This window comes from Gnatocerus cornutus, chromosome 6 (assembly GCF_029298725.1).
Source record: "Gnatocerus cornutus isolate USDA-ARS CGAHR chromosome 6, icGnaCorn1.1, whole genome shotgun sequence".
In the NCBI taxonomy this organism is placed as follows: Eukaryota; Metazoa; Arthropoda; class Insecta; order Coleoptera; family Tenebrionidae; genus Gnatocerus; species Gnatocerus cornutus.
Window position 1 is genome coordinate 7,126,912 of NC_142238.1, and position 16,152 is coordinate 7,143,063.

The 16,152-nt window shown below is 34.2% G+C and overlaps 1 protein-coding gene across 3 annotated transcripts in view; it reads left to right on the forward strand.

The window, feature by feature from the left end:
* Positions 1-16,152, forward strand: part of LOC148172514 (RYamide receptor-like) — a 55,341-nt gene that overhangs the window by 37,090 nt on the left and 2,099 nt on the right. For all 3 annotated transcript variants that reach the window (XM_088039583.1, XM_088039582.1, XM_088039584.1), the window contains exons 5-6: positions 7,177-7,245; positions 10,451-10,661. In XM_088039583.1, coding sequence (XP_087895709.1) covers positions 7,177-7,245; positions 10,451-10,661 — 280 coding nt within the window. The remainder of the gene's footprint in view (positions 1-7,176; positions 7,246-10,450; positions 10,662-16,152) is intronic.

Sequence of the window (16,152 nt, forward strand, 5' to 3'; positions counted from 1 at the left end):
AGAATCGATAACGAGGATTTGCAACGAGAAGCAGATTGTTACCATGATTAAAGTGCAAAAAAGTCGCCACGAACAGAAAATATGAATAGAACAAATAGTTTCAGTCAATTTTTTAGTTTTTGCATTTCGGAACGTGCAAAAACAAACCTAAAGTAATCCAGAAATTAGATTCCCGCTCACGCTGCCCACCCACGATGATTTTGAGAATATCTTCTCGAAAGACGCAAAAATCTGAGTAAGCGGAGACTCCATAAAATTCAAAGTAAATAAACCTGAGAGTTATCTTCTTGATTTATGCAGTAATAACGATATGAAGTCATACCTCTCATAAAAGTGGCGTCTTAAGATTTCTTGCAATATGTTCCGAAAGTTCGAAACTCCAGGGCACAATAACTGTACTCGTTTTAAAACGCTGAAGACTTTAACGAGGAGGTGAATCGTTACTTAAAATTCAGACGCACTTCTCCCACATTACGTGCACTCTCAAAGGAAGAAGGGTTGGCGATTATCATATTTCAAGGGGTGGAAACGATTTCGCATACACTGACGTAACGGGTAAATTATCGTGCCTCAATATAGCGCAAGAAATTTCAATCTGGTACGCTTGAATAAATTTATTTAGTAATAATAACGCTGATATTTTGTATTGTCAACATAACAATACGCACGAAATTTGCTTTCAGAAATATAATAGTTAGGTTCCGCAAATCTTGTAATATCGTTTCAGGCATCGCGCAATAAATATTTCTGATGTCTGGTTGTCGCTTTATATGTTTTGTAATAAAAGAATAAAGTCGGAAACGTGGCGTTAAATCGGCATATTATTTAGATGTCGGTTTTTGCACCAAGTTTTATGGTGGGAAAATCTGAATTCATATCAAAAAAATTACATAAATCAAGTTTTTTGCTTTTCTGTTACTAAATTCATATGTGTGATAAATTTTAGACCACACTGGTATCACTTGATGGCTATAAAGTTTGTGCAAATTGGAAATTCATGTAAAGTTTTAAGATTTATTCCTCCTAGCATGGGCAACAAATCGCACGCACTTCAGTGTAAAATGTTCGCAAAAGTTTTGATTCGAAGATTTATTTCTTTAAAACGCAGTTTTAAAACTTATTTTATGAGATTGTGTTCATATTTGCTATTTTAAACTAAAAGTGTGCCAACACAGAAATTTGAAAGTTTGTACTTTTTTATTTGAAAATGGTGGATGCGCCGGGATAATTTTAAAGTTATTTTTTTTACTTTTATTTGATACGTATACAGTTATGTAAATACAAGAATAAAACAAATAGAAATAGATTTTTTAAACCCAAAATCATTAAATTATTCGACTCTACTCTATTTGCTCTCACTGTAAACGCGCTTAGTGTAAATTACTCCCAACTAGCCCAAGTTTGTTGGCAGTGTTGCGTTCGCATAATTACAAGAGATGATAGGGAACGGCACACCGTACTTTACTGATAAACTTACTATCAAACGTGAACAACTTGTAACTTCACTTTCCATGATAGAGGGTCTTTCGCCCTATAAAAAGTACGCAAACTTTTTAATTAAATGTCCATCGGTCTCAGCCGGATTGATTCCCAATAAGCTCTTCTAAAAACGACGCAACGCTTGATTTCTAGTCTGGTCTGACGAGACAATAAAAATCATTAGCAACGATTATTTACATTCACTTGAACTCAGAGCGAGTCTCATTTGTTTTAATTCGAGATTCTCAGACTGAAAAATTTGAAAATAATTATTCCATTAGAGCGGAAAACATTCTTTGCAGATTTACGTAGATTACGTGTGTTTTATGATATAATCATTTGGAAGTCTCCACGACTTGGTATCTTTAGTGAGCTTTGGTGTGTGAATAATTTTATCCTTTCGCCAACGTAAATGTAATATAATCGAAATTTTCTGAAATCTTTAAGGATTTTCCAATGGAAAATTGGCAACAGCTTCGTGCGAAAGTAATTTTATAAAAGTGTGTTAAAAACCCTGCTTGCAGGCTAATTTGTTTTTTCGATATGTGAATTATGCTCTGATAGCTTTAACGCTTTAATTAAACTTTTCTATGTAAAGCATATTTTTAGAAGCGCCTGAGAAGTACAGAATTCAGCTAATTAAAAGTTTTAAATTAAACCATCACCGATCGTCTAGAACCCGATAATACCCGGACACAAATCCTAGCAACAACAAATGAGAAACTTATTTATAAAAAACGACTTGTTTTTAGGTTTTCGCTAAAACGTACCTTTTTATACTACCGTGAAAATGCCTCTTTATTATCGTACTTATGTGCTATTCCTTCGTAGAGATGTCAGGTCGTTCAAATTCAGTTTCCTTTTTTATCTCCGCGATTTGTTGGACATGGCACAAACTCTTCTCTAAACGATTTTTAAGGAGATTCTATCCCGAAGAAGTTTTTCGTTTGCCACCACTTTCGTTGATTTATATTTATTTATTCATCGTTTGTTTGATTTTTTTAACGGCTAAAATTGGAGTTACCAACGAAACAACAGCTTGTAATTCGTTTACATCGTAATTGTTTGAAAAGTATGTTGTATTTCAACGAAAAGAACGCGAAGAATTGATGTATGATAATCAATGTTGATTTTTTCGGAATTAAACTTTTTAATTGGGATATTGTGAATGGATGTAAATCTAACTAAAGCAATTAGGAGATTATGAAGAGACTGAAAAAACTGGCTCTGCCATAATCAGATTTGTGCCAAGACGTGCTTTCAGCGGACTGAACTATTTAAAGAAGCGCAATTGATTTTGTACTTGTCCGCAAAAGTTATCTCGCGAGAACTAGTATACAGTGATTTACAAGATTGACAAATATTTAAACTAGAGATAATACATTAACTTTCAAAGTAGAATTGTCGTGAAAAATATTTATATAAAAATTCAAACGTTTATGTAGGAGAGAAAAATGAACATCTTAAAACACCTTCATGTTAAAATTTGTGGATTTAATATCCATTTCTTTGTGTATACAATAAATTTATCAAAACGCATGAATAACCCACCGAAGAAATTTGTGAAACAAAAGCTCGGCATTTCAGAAATCAATACACTACGTGGGACAACAAAAGAAATAAAGTTGTAAGAACACTTAAGACATCAATTGATTTTATTGTTAGATATGGGCATGAATTATTTAAGTGTTTTTTATATTTATAAAAACATTGTGACTTCACTTTCGAAATCGATTACTTGTATTTTGGTTCAGTGTTTTATGTTCGGAGCAGAGGTTCTTTGAGGTAGATCAACTAGTTTGAAGTTTATTCTCAAAAGGTAATCACGAAGCAACAAGAAAAGAGGTGCAGAGCTTTGTTGATGAGAGAACAAGAATCTTGGAAGACTCAATACTTCTCATTATCTGAAAAGTAGTTGGTTAGTAAAAGTGATCAAAGATAAGAGTAATATACAAAAAAGTTACGATTTAAGCATGTATTGAACTGTCAGAAACGATGAGAAAAAAGTGTCTTGATTTTTAACTTTACTCACATACTTACACAATATTTCAGAAATATAACTCTTAACAGACGTGTTGTAAATGAAGTTGATATCTTCTTAGCGCGATAGAAAGAATGAAATCAGAAACGTGCTAAAATATAACTCTGTTATGACATGTGTCTAGAGTGCTTTTTTGGAAGCACTCCAGCGTCTAGTATATAACCGAGTTAGAAGGATCACTTTGTGTGATGCACCTTTAAAAACACCTTTGTGTTGGCAAGTGTGACAAAACCTGATTTGTATTTTTATAACTAGGTATCAATTTTTATTTCCATTTAATTTAGCAATTTAGCAAATTTAACACAGTTATTACCTAATTTAGTTGATATCGGTACAAACATTAATAATTCATTCCGTGTCAATTTTGTGATTGATGATTTTTTCAGCAGTAAAAATAGTCCACCACACTATATGTGACGTAAATACATCATTTCAAATAAGACCGAAAATCGTTTCTAGTTATGAAAGTATATTTATCCGTGCAGAATAGGAATGTAATATTTATATTAAGTAAATGTGCTTTACAATGCTATTAAAGCATCTCCGAACAATGGCAACGTAAACCAAACTTCGATTCATAGAAGATTGTACCTAAAGTAACAACATAAATTTATAATTTAGATAAAATTATCAATTTTTAGTTTCACATTCCTCAAACACAGAGATTTAATGGCAGGTATTATATTGCGCCCTAGCTAAAAACTTGTAATAATGTTCTGTTTTTATAAAGAGCTCGTGAAAGTAGGCACTTTTCAGAGTATTATTTACGCACAAAAGAATCCTGGATTTAAAATTTTAAAATGCGCTCCTGAAATAAAACACATTCAACTTCCGAAGCAAAACTTCGCCGTCGTGTTCGAGACTATAATTTGAACATGAGTCTGTGATTTCCGCTTAATTAATAAATGGAGTCTCTGTGCATTCTAGCAGATAAACATTTGATGCAAGGCAATTATCTTTATGCCTATCTAAATTAATAGCTAGTTGTGGTATGATTTTATTTGTTAACATTTCAAATATTGTCTCAAGATTCATCAACATTGAGTTTTTCTAGTCGCGAGCACTTTCTTACATGTTTTTAGAGAAGACTGTTTATGTGACGGCTTTTTCATTGTAGATGGATTTCCACGCATTTAATAAACAAAATTGCAAATTGACTCATAAAAAATAAAATCATTTACTTCGTAACAATAATAAAATGAAATTTTTTATTACAGTCTGTAGAATGTATCGTTGGTTGTATTACGTTTTCAACGTGAAAAATAAATTTTCTCCGCCCAATAAAACCAAGAAACTTCTTGTGTCTTAAAAAAGAAAACATGTTTTTTTATAATTAGTAGAAATGAACGAAGTCATAAATTTTGTAGTTTTGTTATTATAAAAACGAATAATAGGTGTAAAACATGGCTTGTCCTCATATGTCTCCAACTGCACTGTCATAAAGATTGAGATAGCCATAATTCAAAAGTCAACTGTAGTAGAGCTTTATTTATCACCCGAAAGTCGCTAATATTATGGGTTTATTAGTCATATTTGGAATGGGAATATTTGGAGCTTAAAGTGAAATTTCTTCTCGCAACCTTATCAATTCGGCAATACCTATTGTTTAAAAACCTAAAAAATGTAGTTACTAATCCGTTTTTGTGCTATTATGTATCTCGTAAAATATCCCTTTTCTTGCGGCTAAAATTCTCAGAGGAAAACCCAGGTAAATCTTTCTTTCTCATTTATTTAGCAAAATAAATAGCATAGATTTTTTTTCTCCGCATATAAAATATCGTCTTTTCAACCTCCTGAAAAGAAGCGGTCAAATACGCAAATAGCTTAATTTAAATTCTCGAGTTTTCTAATAATGCCGATGATGAAAATGTCCCACACAAGTCGTCTGAATATAAATATTCAAGTTGAAGAATCAATCCGAGCTTTAAAGCTTATCGAATATGCAATTATGTCGAGACGTGCACGAAAATATCCAAGGAACTTCAAAGTTGATAGAAGGAAATTCAACTGCGATTCAGGTAGTCAAAGAAATTAAACATCATGTATGAGAGAAATAATCTCCAAATGTCTGCGCTTTCCGCAAATGTCAACGATTTTCCTGTATTGTCACGATATCGTTAGAAATAAAACGTTCTGTGGGAAAAGACAGCATCACAAAGGTTTGAAGATGTTCTCGACTTTATTTATTGTTTCATTTTCTCGAAGGCGAACCTTGCATGACTGCTTTGAAATAGTTTCAAAATAGCCCCTCTTTTGCTGAAATTGAATATACGTTTTAATTTGTTCTGCAGATATAAATAACGGTAAGAAAAATGAAGCTGTTGAATGGATAGGTGGAGTACGTTTACCACACTTCCTTCTTTCATTGTTTTACATATTTACGATGACGGTTCAATTTACATACAAAACAGATGAATAAAGAAATTTCTTGAGTAATTTTAGATTGGAGCTTCAGTGAGCATATTCGATTATTATCTAATCCGTATTAAGTAGATTTTGTTCGAAAGATAACGCTAAAGTTGATAAGAACACAAATTTTGGTTGACGTAGTATAGTCGACCGTACCATAATAAAAACTATAACATCCCCGGAGCAACAAAAATTAAAATATATCAAAATTAAAATACCTTTAAATTAAAAAAAAATTGAATCTTTGCTAGAAAAATTGCTAGAAAAACCGCATCTTTCTGTCTGTCGTAGTTCCAGAGATATGAATTACCACCATATTATACTCCGAAGCTTCAAAATTTTTGGCGACAAACTTCAATCACTTCTAAATCGGTTATTTTGTAACATTCACAAACCATTAGTACAGTTTTGAATTTTGCGAAACCTTCTGAATTCAATGAGAACCAATAAATTAAGTTTGCTTTACAAATACACGAGATATTTATCGAAATAAGTTTTCAGATGTTTTTTTCGGAGCCATTTTTAACGAGCTTTTTCGGTGCAAAAACGACGCTTAATACCTTTGAGTTATACAACAATCTAAAGAGCAGGTCGAGATCTATCAACTAGCAAAATCTCAATTTGGTAGGGTAAATAGTTTACGACAAACAGTAAAAAAAGAAAAATTCCATTTTTTTCGTCGTTTAGACTATTTGAAACTATAATCGCTTCTAATGCCTTTTGTTTTAGATTCCACATAAAATTCTGCGTAAACTGAATAAATCTAGGAATACTTATCAAAAAATGTGCAAAAAAGTATAAATCATTGAGGATAATTGAAATTATAGTTCTCAAGGTAGTTTTATATGTATAACTTTACATTGCAACAAAAATGAAAACTTGGCTAAATTAAAAAGAGTGAAATCCACAAAAACGTAAAAGTAAAAAAGGAGTAAATTTCAATTCTAGTAAAAGCTTATTCTCAGGATAACAGCACAATGCGGATAAAACCATAATACATAAAGAAAAAGGAACAATCTCATTTGTAATAAATAAAGACATCTTTTTAAATGTCTCCATTCTGTTTTTTTTTAAACCAATAAGTTTTCGTTTTGCATAAATAACGCAAGAATGAATATAAGAGAGTTTTTGATCGCGTTCATAATGGCCCAGATGCAATTTGCCAATATCTCTCGTTTTCTAATTTTTTGTGATTGTTTTAAAATATTTTAGGAAATATTTAATTTAACACAAGATTTTCTTTTCAGTTGATCAAAATGATGGTCATTGTTGTATGCGGATACACTGTCTGCTGGCTGCCGTACAATGTGTTGCTGGTAAGTACTTTATTATTCTGACAAAATCTTTCACTCATTCAAATGATATATATTCAAATAGTAAAACAGTCAAGGAATTCAAGAAATCTCGCAATATAAAGCCAACATAAAAATATTATTTCTTTGTCCCACTTGTGCTAATTTTTTTTGGGCGTAGAAGATCTCCACAAACAACTCTGTTTCAAACAATGTATCACTCACAAAGACCAAATTCTTGGTTGTAAATTTACATCTCCAGATTTTTTTCTTAGCAAGTCAGATAAAAGAACGCAAACATTTTATAAAATATATACAGGGTGTTCAAAAAATGGCGTACCAACTATTCACTACGTGAATCTTCAGATAATAAGTAGTAGCTAAATTAAGTTTTTTCAATTATTGAGGGCTTCGTTGGAAATCTACAGCCACTTAAAGGGGCGCTAATTATGGCACAAATTTTTTCTTATAATGAACTCAAGGTTTACAAAATTCTACTAGAGTTTATGTTTTGGGTGACATTTACATACTTACAGTCTTTACATGCCTTAAATGTTGATGCAAAACGTTATTTTGCACTTTTAAAATTAAGCCCAAGAGCGCAAAATTAATCTGGCAACATTTCACTTCAAGAATTCAGTAATTAATTGTTGCCTAGTGCCTGACAATGACCATTTTTTTAGAAAAGTCAAACATTTTTTAGGTGTCACAAACTAGAGGAGTTTATTTCTCTAAAGATGTATAATTTTGCTGAATATACCGACCCCTGAAGGAAACAGTCGAGAAGCAGTAAGGGGCAGTAAGGCTTGTGAATTTCCTAACTGGCAAATTCCCTCCAAGAATACTTTTCAACGAGTTTATCAACAGGTACGTGAGATGGGCCGATTGGAACCAAATTTATCAGGATCATGGAGGACCCAAGACTATTCGCACACCAAGAAGACAACAAATGGTTCTTGATCTGCTTTGTGACTTTTACTGGTCAGGTGTTATCAAATTTAATTGCAAACCATAGTAACCAATTACATGATTTATTAATAATTGTAACTACCAAAGTGTTGCTCTGGTCTCAAAATTATACTCCTAATAATTACCGAAAGAATTGAACACTGTTGCCGTTTTTCGCAATATTTAAAGTTATTTTGCTCCCGTACAAAGCTTCAAATAAAAATTTTAAACAGCATTTCCAATTCACAGCGTCTTAGAGTTTGACGTACTTATCAGTTGGTCCGCTTTTTTTTGAACACCCTGTATTTGTATCAATTTTGTAACAAAATTTCCAGGTTAAACACGCGTTTTTTCATAAATCATTCAAAGAAAGCATTTCTTTAAAGCCAAACAAAACTAACAAATATGAAAAACACGCTCGACATATAATTGAAGAGCTGTCGAAACGGTTTGATTTTTTACATTAAAATCAGAGCTAAACGCTTTTGGATGTAAGAAAAAATTCTTCTTTGTCTACAAAGAAAAAAATATCAGTTTTTTTAACACGATTTGTAACATGTTCTACTTTCTATTGAGCTATGAGGATAAACATTTGCTTTGCATCGTTCTGCTAAACTTCTTTACTAATATTGTTTCACTATTCAGCACCACAGCATCGTATCTTTTAAGACTGTTGTTTTAATGATAATAATCCATCCATTGTTTTGAAAACAAACGCATCTGGTTAATTAACTAGTAAAATGAATTTATTTTATTATTTAAATTAGCTTTTCTATTGTGCGCATCTACTGCAAATGTCAGTAACATTGAGATCAATGGCTCCCAGATGTATCCTTTGGGAGAACATTTTGTAAATGTAGCCATTAAATTTAGTTTGCGGAGTTCTCTCCGCGTTTTTTCTTGAATTATTGTTGAGTTTTTAATAATAAAAATTGTGAGCGATACAAACTTTTAGAAAGTAAGATTAACTTCCTTCCCAATTTCAAAATATTTCCAAGTGTCAGTCAGTATACATGACAACATTCTAATTTCTAGACACGGTAATTTTAAATCCACCTGTTTCAGACTGGAAGCTGTATTATGGCGAATGTGCAGCAGACTAGAAGAAAATTCTCATTTCATGTGTTCTTGAACGACACATTTAAATTGCATTACCATTAACTCAATAGATTCATTCGAAACAGTTCTATAATTCAACACGAAAGACTTAGAGTGGAAAATAAATTAGCAACGAGATCAAAGCAACAAACCTACACAAGTGCGAAAAATTTGCGAATTTCCGGATTTAAAAACATGAAGCAAACAGAAAATAAACGCTCTTACTGCTAATCCATTTTAATGAATGTGAAACAATTCTTACTTATTTGTTTGTGGCAGCATATAAAGTGATATGTATTTTTAATAGTTTACGTTAATTAGTTAGAGATCCAAAAGTGCTCATTTCATTAATTAATTTTAATTTTACCGGGAATGTGCACAATCCCATTAATTCGAAACAGCCAATTCCAAACCAACTAACAATTTTTGGTTGCATTCAAACTAATTTATGCCAATAAAACAAACACGTGTACCTGATTTTAGTGAAGCTATACGTATAGAAAATTAAGGTGACTCTCAAATGAGGTGGATAAATTCCAACAAGAGCTGGTGCTAAACTTAGCGGAATAATCAAATTATTTTTCCTGATTAAATCTAGCGATAGCAGTGTCTCGAATTATAACCACTAAAAGCAAACCGTACAATTATTAAGTTAATACTGGAATAATGCAATTATTTGATTCATAAAACGGTACGCGAATTTCGTTCAGTCAACGTGAGCCTTATAATTTTCAATTAAACAGACTCAAGATTAGTAACTTAGTTAGGTATTAAAATGTAAGTGAAAGGAATAAGATTTCTACCACGAAATTCAATTTGAGACATAAACACAGACATCAACGTGCGTAATACGATTACGCAGTGTATTAAATCAGATCTATTTTTAATTTGTTTTAGCTTTTCATTTATTAAATTTATCGACATAACACCTTTGCAAAAAATGAAATCGCTTGCGTACTAAAATCTGAGAAAGCGTGCAAGAAAAAAAAGCCAGCAAATTTTCAGCTGAGAAAATTAATAGTCTCATTGGAATTTTGATTGAAGTAGACGCGAAACAAATTGTCGACACACTGTAAAGCATAACTAAAGAGAGAGTGTTTATCATACACTAATACTTCTGCTTGAAAGAATGATAAATGATGGTTAAAGTAAATGAGGAACTTCACACCCCATATTTTTACAGATTCTGGAGCATCAAATCAGCCCAAGTGTAATGACATTTTTGTACTTTCCACTACATGGATTGGCCATGTCCCATGCATGTTACAATCCAATAATATACTGCTGCATGAATGCTCGCTTTAGGGATGGTTTCATACAAGTTCTGCGAGCCATACCTGGCCTTCGCAGATGTGTAACTCCTTCATTTACGTCATCGGGATTTCCAGACACAGGTAAAAACGACTTTGGTAATCATTGTTTCTATTATCCACAACCATACTAATATGTATTTCCATTAAAGTTGAGAAGACCCTCTTAAATAAATAATGTAGCTATGCTTGCAAACATACTCTATAAAGTTCAGATATTTTTTTATAATCCCAACTTATGTACCACTTTTGGTAGAAGAGAAATAAACAAAAGAAAATAAAACAAAACCTGTTTTAGTTGAGTAGGTATACGAAATTCGTGATAAGTTTTTGTGGTTTTCTGAGCACAGGCAAGGAAATTCGGTAAAGCTTAGATAATGAAAATGATAATGAAGAACAACTAAACATTTGACCCCACAAACCTGTAGCTACTCAATTTATTTGTTCTGTAGTGCATAAATTGTCTGCTTTGGGCTGAACACAGGTGGCTCAAGTTAGCACTCTATAATATAAGGGTTGTTATATTTAAAATAAGTACTCCTTGCCTACTTTAAACTTAAACTAATAGAAAATTGCAAACACATCAACACAATGAGTTGCGGAGTTAAAACAATTTTTTTGTTATTTTGAATTGACCTGTGAGCAAAGACTACAACTGAATCAGTAAAACTTTCACAGCTTCATTATTTCAACAGGCGCTTTGAGATTTATGTAAATTATTATTTTTTCACGCGAAACGCCCAGAGAGAGAATTGTGGAAATGACCTTACACTTTTCAAACCGCTAGACTGTGACGTAATGTGATTTTCGAAATCCAATTAAGTAGTGGTCTCGGAATCTTGCCACCTGGAATTTAAGAGCCGGAAATAAATCTAAAGTTAATATAATTTACCTTCTTTCTCTCTACTTCTTGTATGTTAGAGAAAAAAATAATAAAAATTTACTTTAATTTATCTTTAATTTATACATCCAATACACCGTACTGTAAAAGTCGTCGATCGTCTGGCCTGGGTGGTTTAGTCACGCCGGTAATTTCTGGAGGGTCCGCAAAATACTTACGCAAGCGCCTCCACCAAAATTACCTTACCCTGTTAAACACACGCGGAAGAATTCTCAAATTACTCTTTGTTCGTCTTAACGTTGACCCTTTTGGTCCTACAAATAATTTATGTCTATCACGATCGTCCTGTACTCGTTTTCCTGGTCGAAATTCAAAGAACGGACCCAATTGCTACGTTGTGTTTTAAATCAAAAAAAGAAATTCATCTTCGATGGAAATTCGTTGTGTTCTCCGGAAGACAACTCGGGGTCTTCCGGGTAACCAGATTACAGCAAGGCCGCTGTTGCAGAAGGAAATGAAAGATTTGGGCACACTTCACTTAAGTTTATTTACAAATAAAACAAAAAAAAAAAAAACACGAACTTAAATAAATTCGGGCAGATCGCTTATCCACAGGGCTGTGCTTCCCCTAGGAGTCTCCTTACGTTACGAGCGTGGGATTTCCTGTACGCGAAGGCTTCACCCTAACTTATTTTATCCGCGCAGGCTTCACCCTAACTGACTCGTGCGATGTTCGCGAAGGCTTCACCCTAGTTAATTTTAGTCTCCCGAAGGCTTCTCCCTAACTACTTATTCTTGTTTCGGTCTCGCGTCGGACTTTAAGTTTTCTGGATTATCACAGGTAGTGGGTAATTGAACATGTTCGGCCTCTTCCCGTCGGCTTAAAGGTTTGAATTTCAAACAGAAAGCTATGTACTCCCAAATGGAGGAAAGAAAGTTAAGTTTATTAGCTGACCCAAATTGTGGGAAAGACGGAAACTACCCTCAGGGTTCAGCGGTGATTTAGATAATGAAATAAAATACTTTAAATCTGAGTACAGTCGCGGAACAGTAGTGTCGTCAAAATTAGACACTAAACAAAAGATATTTTCAAGAATTAGTTGCAGATATTAGAAAGTTCTACAATAGAGCAAGCTGAAAGGGTTGCATTTTGGTGGTTTTCCAGGACGCTTAGCGCTAAGGTTGGAATTTCGGCGAACGGCTTTGGGTTCGCTTGGCAAAGCGACACGGGTGACGGCGGCACATGGTGCGGCGGTCGGTGACGGCGACGAACGCGGTCAAGAGTTAAGCGGGCGGTCAGCGGATACGCAAGGCGGCAATCAAAGGCTCGGACCTATACGATCACAATCTGAACAGGCCCTGAAGGTGCCGTTGTTGTGATTTAGGTTTATGATTTTTGGATAACGGATACAAAATGCATTACCACCTTCATGGGTCAAATTACTTATGGCTTATTTGGATGTGAGGCAACAGTGTTGCCTTGATGAGGCCAAAATTTGGCGATTCCAAACGTGAGATCGTCAGCATCATGTGCTTTAGCCGATCAAACGATACGTGATACTACGTGATGGCGGGAATGCTCCACGGCATCTAACTCCCGGACACGGTAAATTAAAGTTAAAGATACTGAAGTGATTATGTGATCCTCTATTGTAGTTGATTCAAAAAAAAACAACTGTCTAAGCAGTCATATTGGGGAATAAAATTGAACCACGTTAGCACTGAAGTTGCTAACGTCCGGTGACGGTAAAGTTTGGTTCTACAGATTAAACAAGAAATTTTCTAATGGTGTTCTACCTCAGGAGCAAATTTAGCCAGAGAAAGGTAACATTTAAAATCCGATAGATTATCGGGCGACTGTACGGAAAGTCCAAAAAAAAAAACAATTGAGTTTAAATAGGGAAGCTTCGACCATTACACGTCAAATACACCGCTGCCCCGGAATCCAAGTGCCTTGGTGTTCTTTTCTCAATCGCGTTGCCTCGAACATTAGGATGCCGAAATTTGGTGTCCTTTCAATTTTGAAATACCGCGATGACGATTGGCGCAACGGTTTATGCGTACACGAAGAACAACAGAACAAAAAAAAAAATGCTCGACTTACAAATCTCCTCCAAGGATGGCACTTCACGATTTTTTTTTAAGTTGTAATTAACGATGATAAAAAAACAAAGATTTTAACAAAATTCGCACTGAATCTGGTAGTCAACAATTCACGAAGGAAAATTCGACTCCACTCCCCGAAAAAAGACCCTTTGGCCCTTTTTAAAACTTTGGTTGGGGGTCGTACCCCACGCTAACTTCTTGGCCAATCCTAACTGCTTTAAAACGACGCGTCCACGCTATTGGCCAAGCATTTCCCCCGAACGGAGTACTCCTCATTAACTCTGGGCTCGCCTAATTGGCTTCCCCGACTCCTAATTTACCCTGATTGCGGAATCCTAATTAGCGATCATACCCTGATTACAATACATTAATTAACTTATTAATATCTTCCTCGAGTTGCCACGCCGGCTCACGAACTATCTGCATGGTCTTAAGTACATGAACTCGATTCTCCCTACTTATCTAATTAATTAATTTGAGCGGCACCATGCTCACCTGAAACTCAACCTGCTAGTTTGACTCCCTGGCAAATCTACAGAAATTGTAGGCGAATGTATCATGCAAGAAAATGTCCAGCGGATTCGGAGAATCCTTGCTTATTGTCTGATTAATTGTCTATTGAATTGGACTTCGCGTTTCATCAAAAGGGTTTGTTTATATAAAGTACTACTGAACTCTAGGTCTGCAGAAAATCAGGAATTAAAGTGGCTACTGATACGGTTAAAATGGCATGCACGTTGCTAATTGTTAGCAACAATTGGCGGATTTTAGGGTAAAGCACCCTGTAACTTTAGAAGTACCCTACGAAGATAGATGGAGCTACTGGGACTGGTACCGAAGCCCTTTTTGCAAAAACTGTCATAAAACCTCAGGGAAATTGATTAACGGATCAAATTGTTCAACTGGTGGTGACTAATTGAATAGAGAAAGTACTAATCAAGAATCGGGAGTCAAATTTCGCGTACAACTTAATTATCTTAATCTAACTTAATCTAGCTTCGACTGGGGTGGCGTTTTCGCAAATCCGCGGTTTGCGACACGCTGACGACTTTCGGTGTTCCGTTGGTACCCGTAGTTGATCATTTCGCGAATTGAAAGCGTTTACGTGACGATTAATTCTGTTTCTCCGAATTACATAACTGTGACGACCAGCGACGCGGTCCCCACATCTGGAACCCATTGGCCGCGCTCCGGGTGAGCCCTCAAGCCCGTTCCGCTTGTCACAGTATCGATGACTTAATCGAGAAAAATCTACTTACTTGACAGCTTCCTCAATAAACTAGTCAAGTTTATCGCTAACAGACCAACTAACGGAGTCCCGATTTGAAAAGAAATGTCCACCCCGTCGAAGTAATGTCTTCCGGTAATTTTAGGGAAAGTCGAACCATCACAGTACTTTTCAAGATCAGATTGCATAAAATACATTCTAACGTTTACACCTGAATTTGCGACATTTCCGAACATGCCTCCTGCTGAAATTACCACTGAAATTGAAAAATCAGACCTGGTAAAATTCGAGTTACGAGATGCAGTGACATTATTTATGGGCAGGTTGGATTCCTCTACACTACACCTATAAAATTATTTTCAATTTTAAATTGGGATTAAATTTATGGTTCTAACCAGAGACAAATTGTTATTGCATTAATCGGTAATTTGGATCCATTATCATGTCAAATAGCCAAGTAGTTGGTAAAAACTTCAAAACTAAAGTCTTTAAAATTCCAAACAAACAACTTTAAGTGGCGATTTATCATCGTTTCCGGAAAACAAACATATCGCTAATGATTCTACCATTTAATGCGCTTTGGTTTAATTTAAAGTTTTATCTTCATATTACTCTTCACTCAAGTTCAACTTCTATTTTTAGTGCTTTATAGATCAAGATCTAGGAACTCCATCTACATTCTCAATAATTGCGTTTAGCTGTTATACTAATTAATAATGAAGTGATTTTCGCCTTTATCATATTGCTGCGTTATTGGATCAAGTCTTGATTCACATCAAAGCGCCAACTAAGTTTATTCTGACAACAATGCTTTAATTGAAAATAATAATTAATAATAGCATAGTTTGTCTTTGCATTTCCGCTTGATATGAAGACAAGAACATTTGAAGTACTCTACAAGGAGGAAAATACGTTTCACTTGCAGTAATTATCTAGAGTGTTATGCATAACGTATGTGTCAAGAAAATATGTTGATAGCATTTTATTTGGGTAACTTATATCGTTACTACCTAAATACATAATTGTATAAATTGTATTACATGTGCGATAAGAAAAAACATTTTTTTACCAAGAAGATATGGCTTTACATCCGAACGCTTTTATTATTATTATTATTATTATTAACAATAATCAACAGGCAAATTATCGAGAACCATATTATGAATTTGCAGTTTTTCTTTGTACTATTATTGCTACAAAACATTATTAGGTCCACCACTAGATATTAAATTATTTGTAACATTACTGTGCAATTAGGCATGAATCATGTTGGAGTAAAGTTTGTAAGCAAGCATTGTGCAACAGTTTCACCAAGAATTTGTATTTACGAAGAGATTTAAAATTCCATTCTCAGAACGGCTGATACCAAACATGCTCATCATTTTCAAAGAAATTAAAAT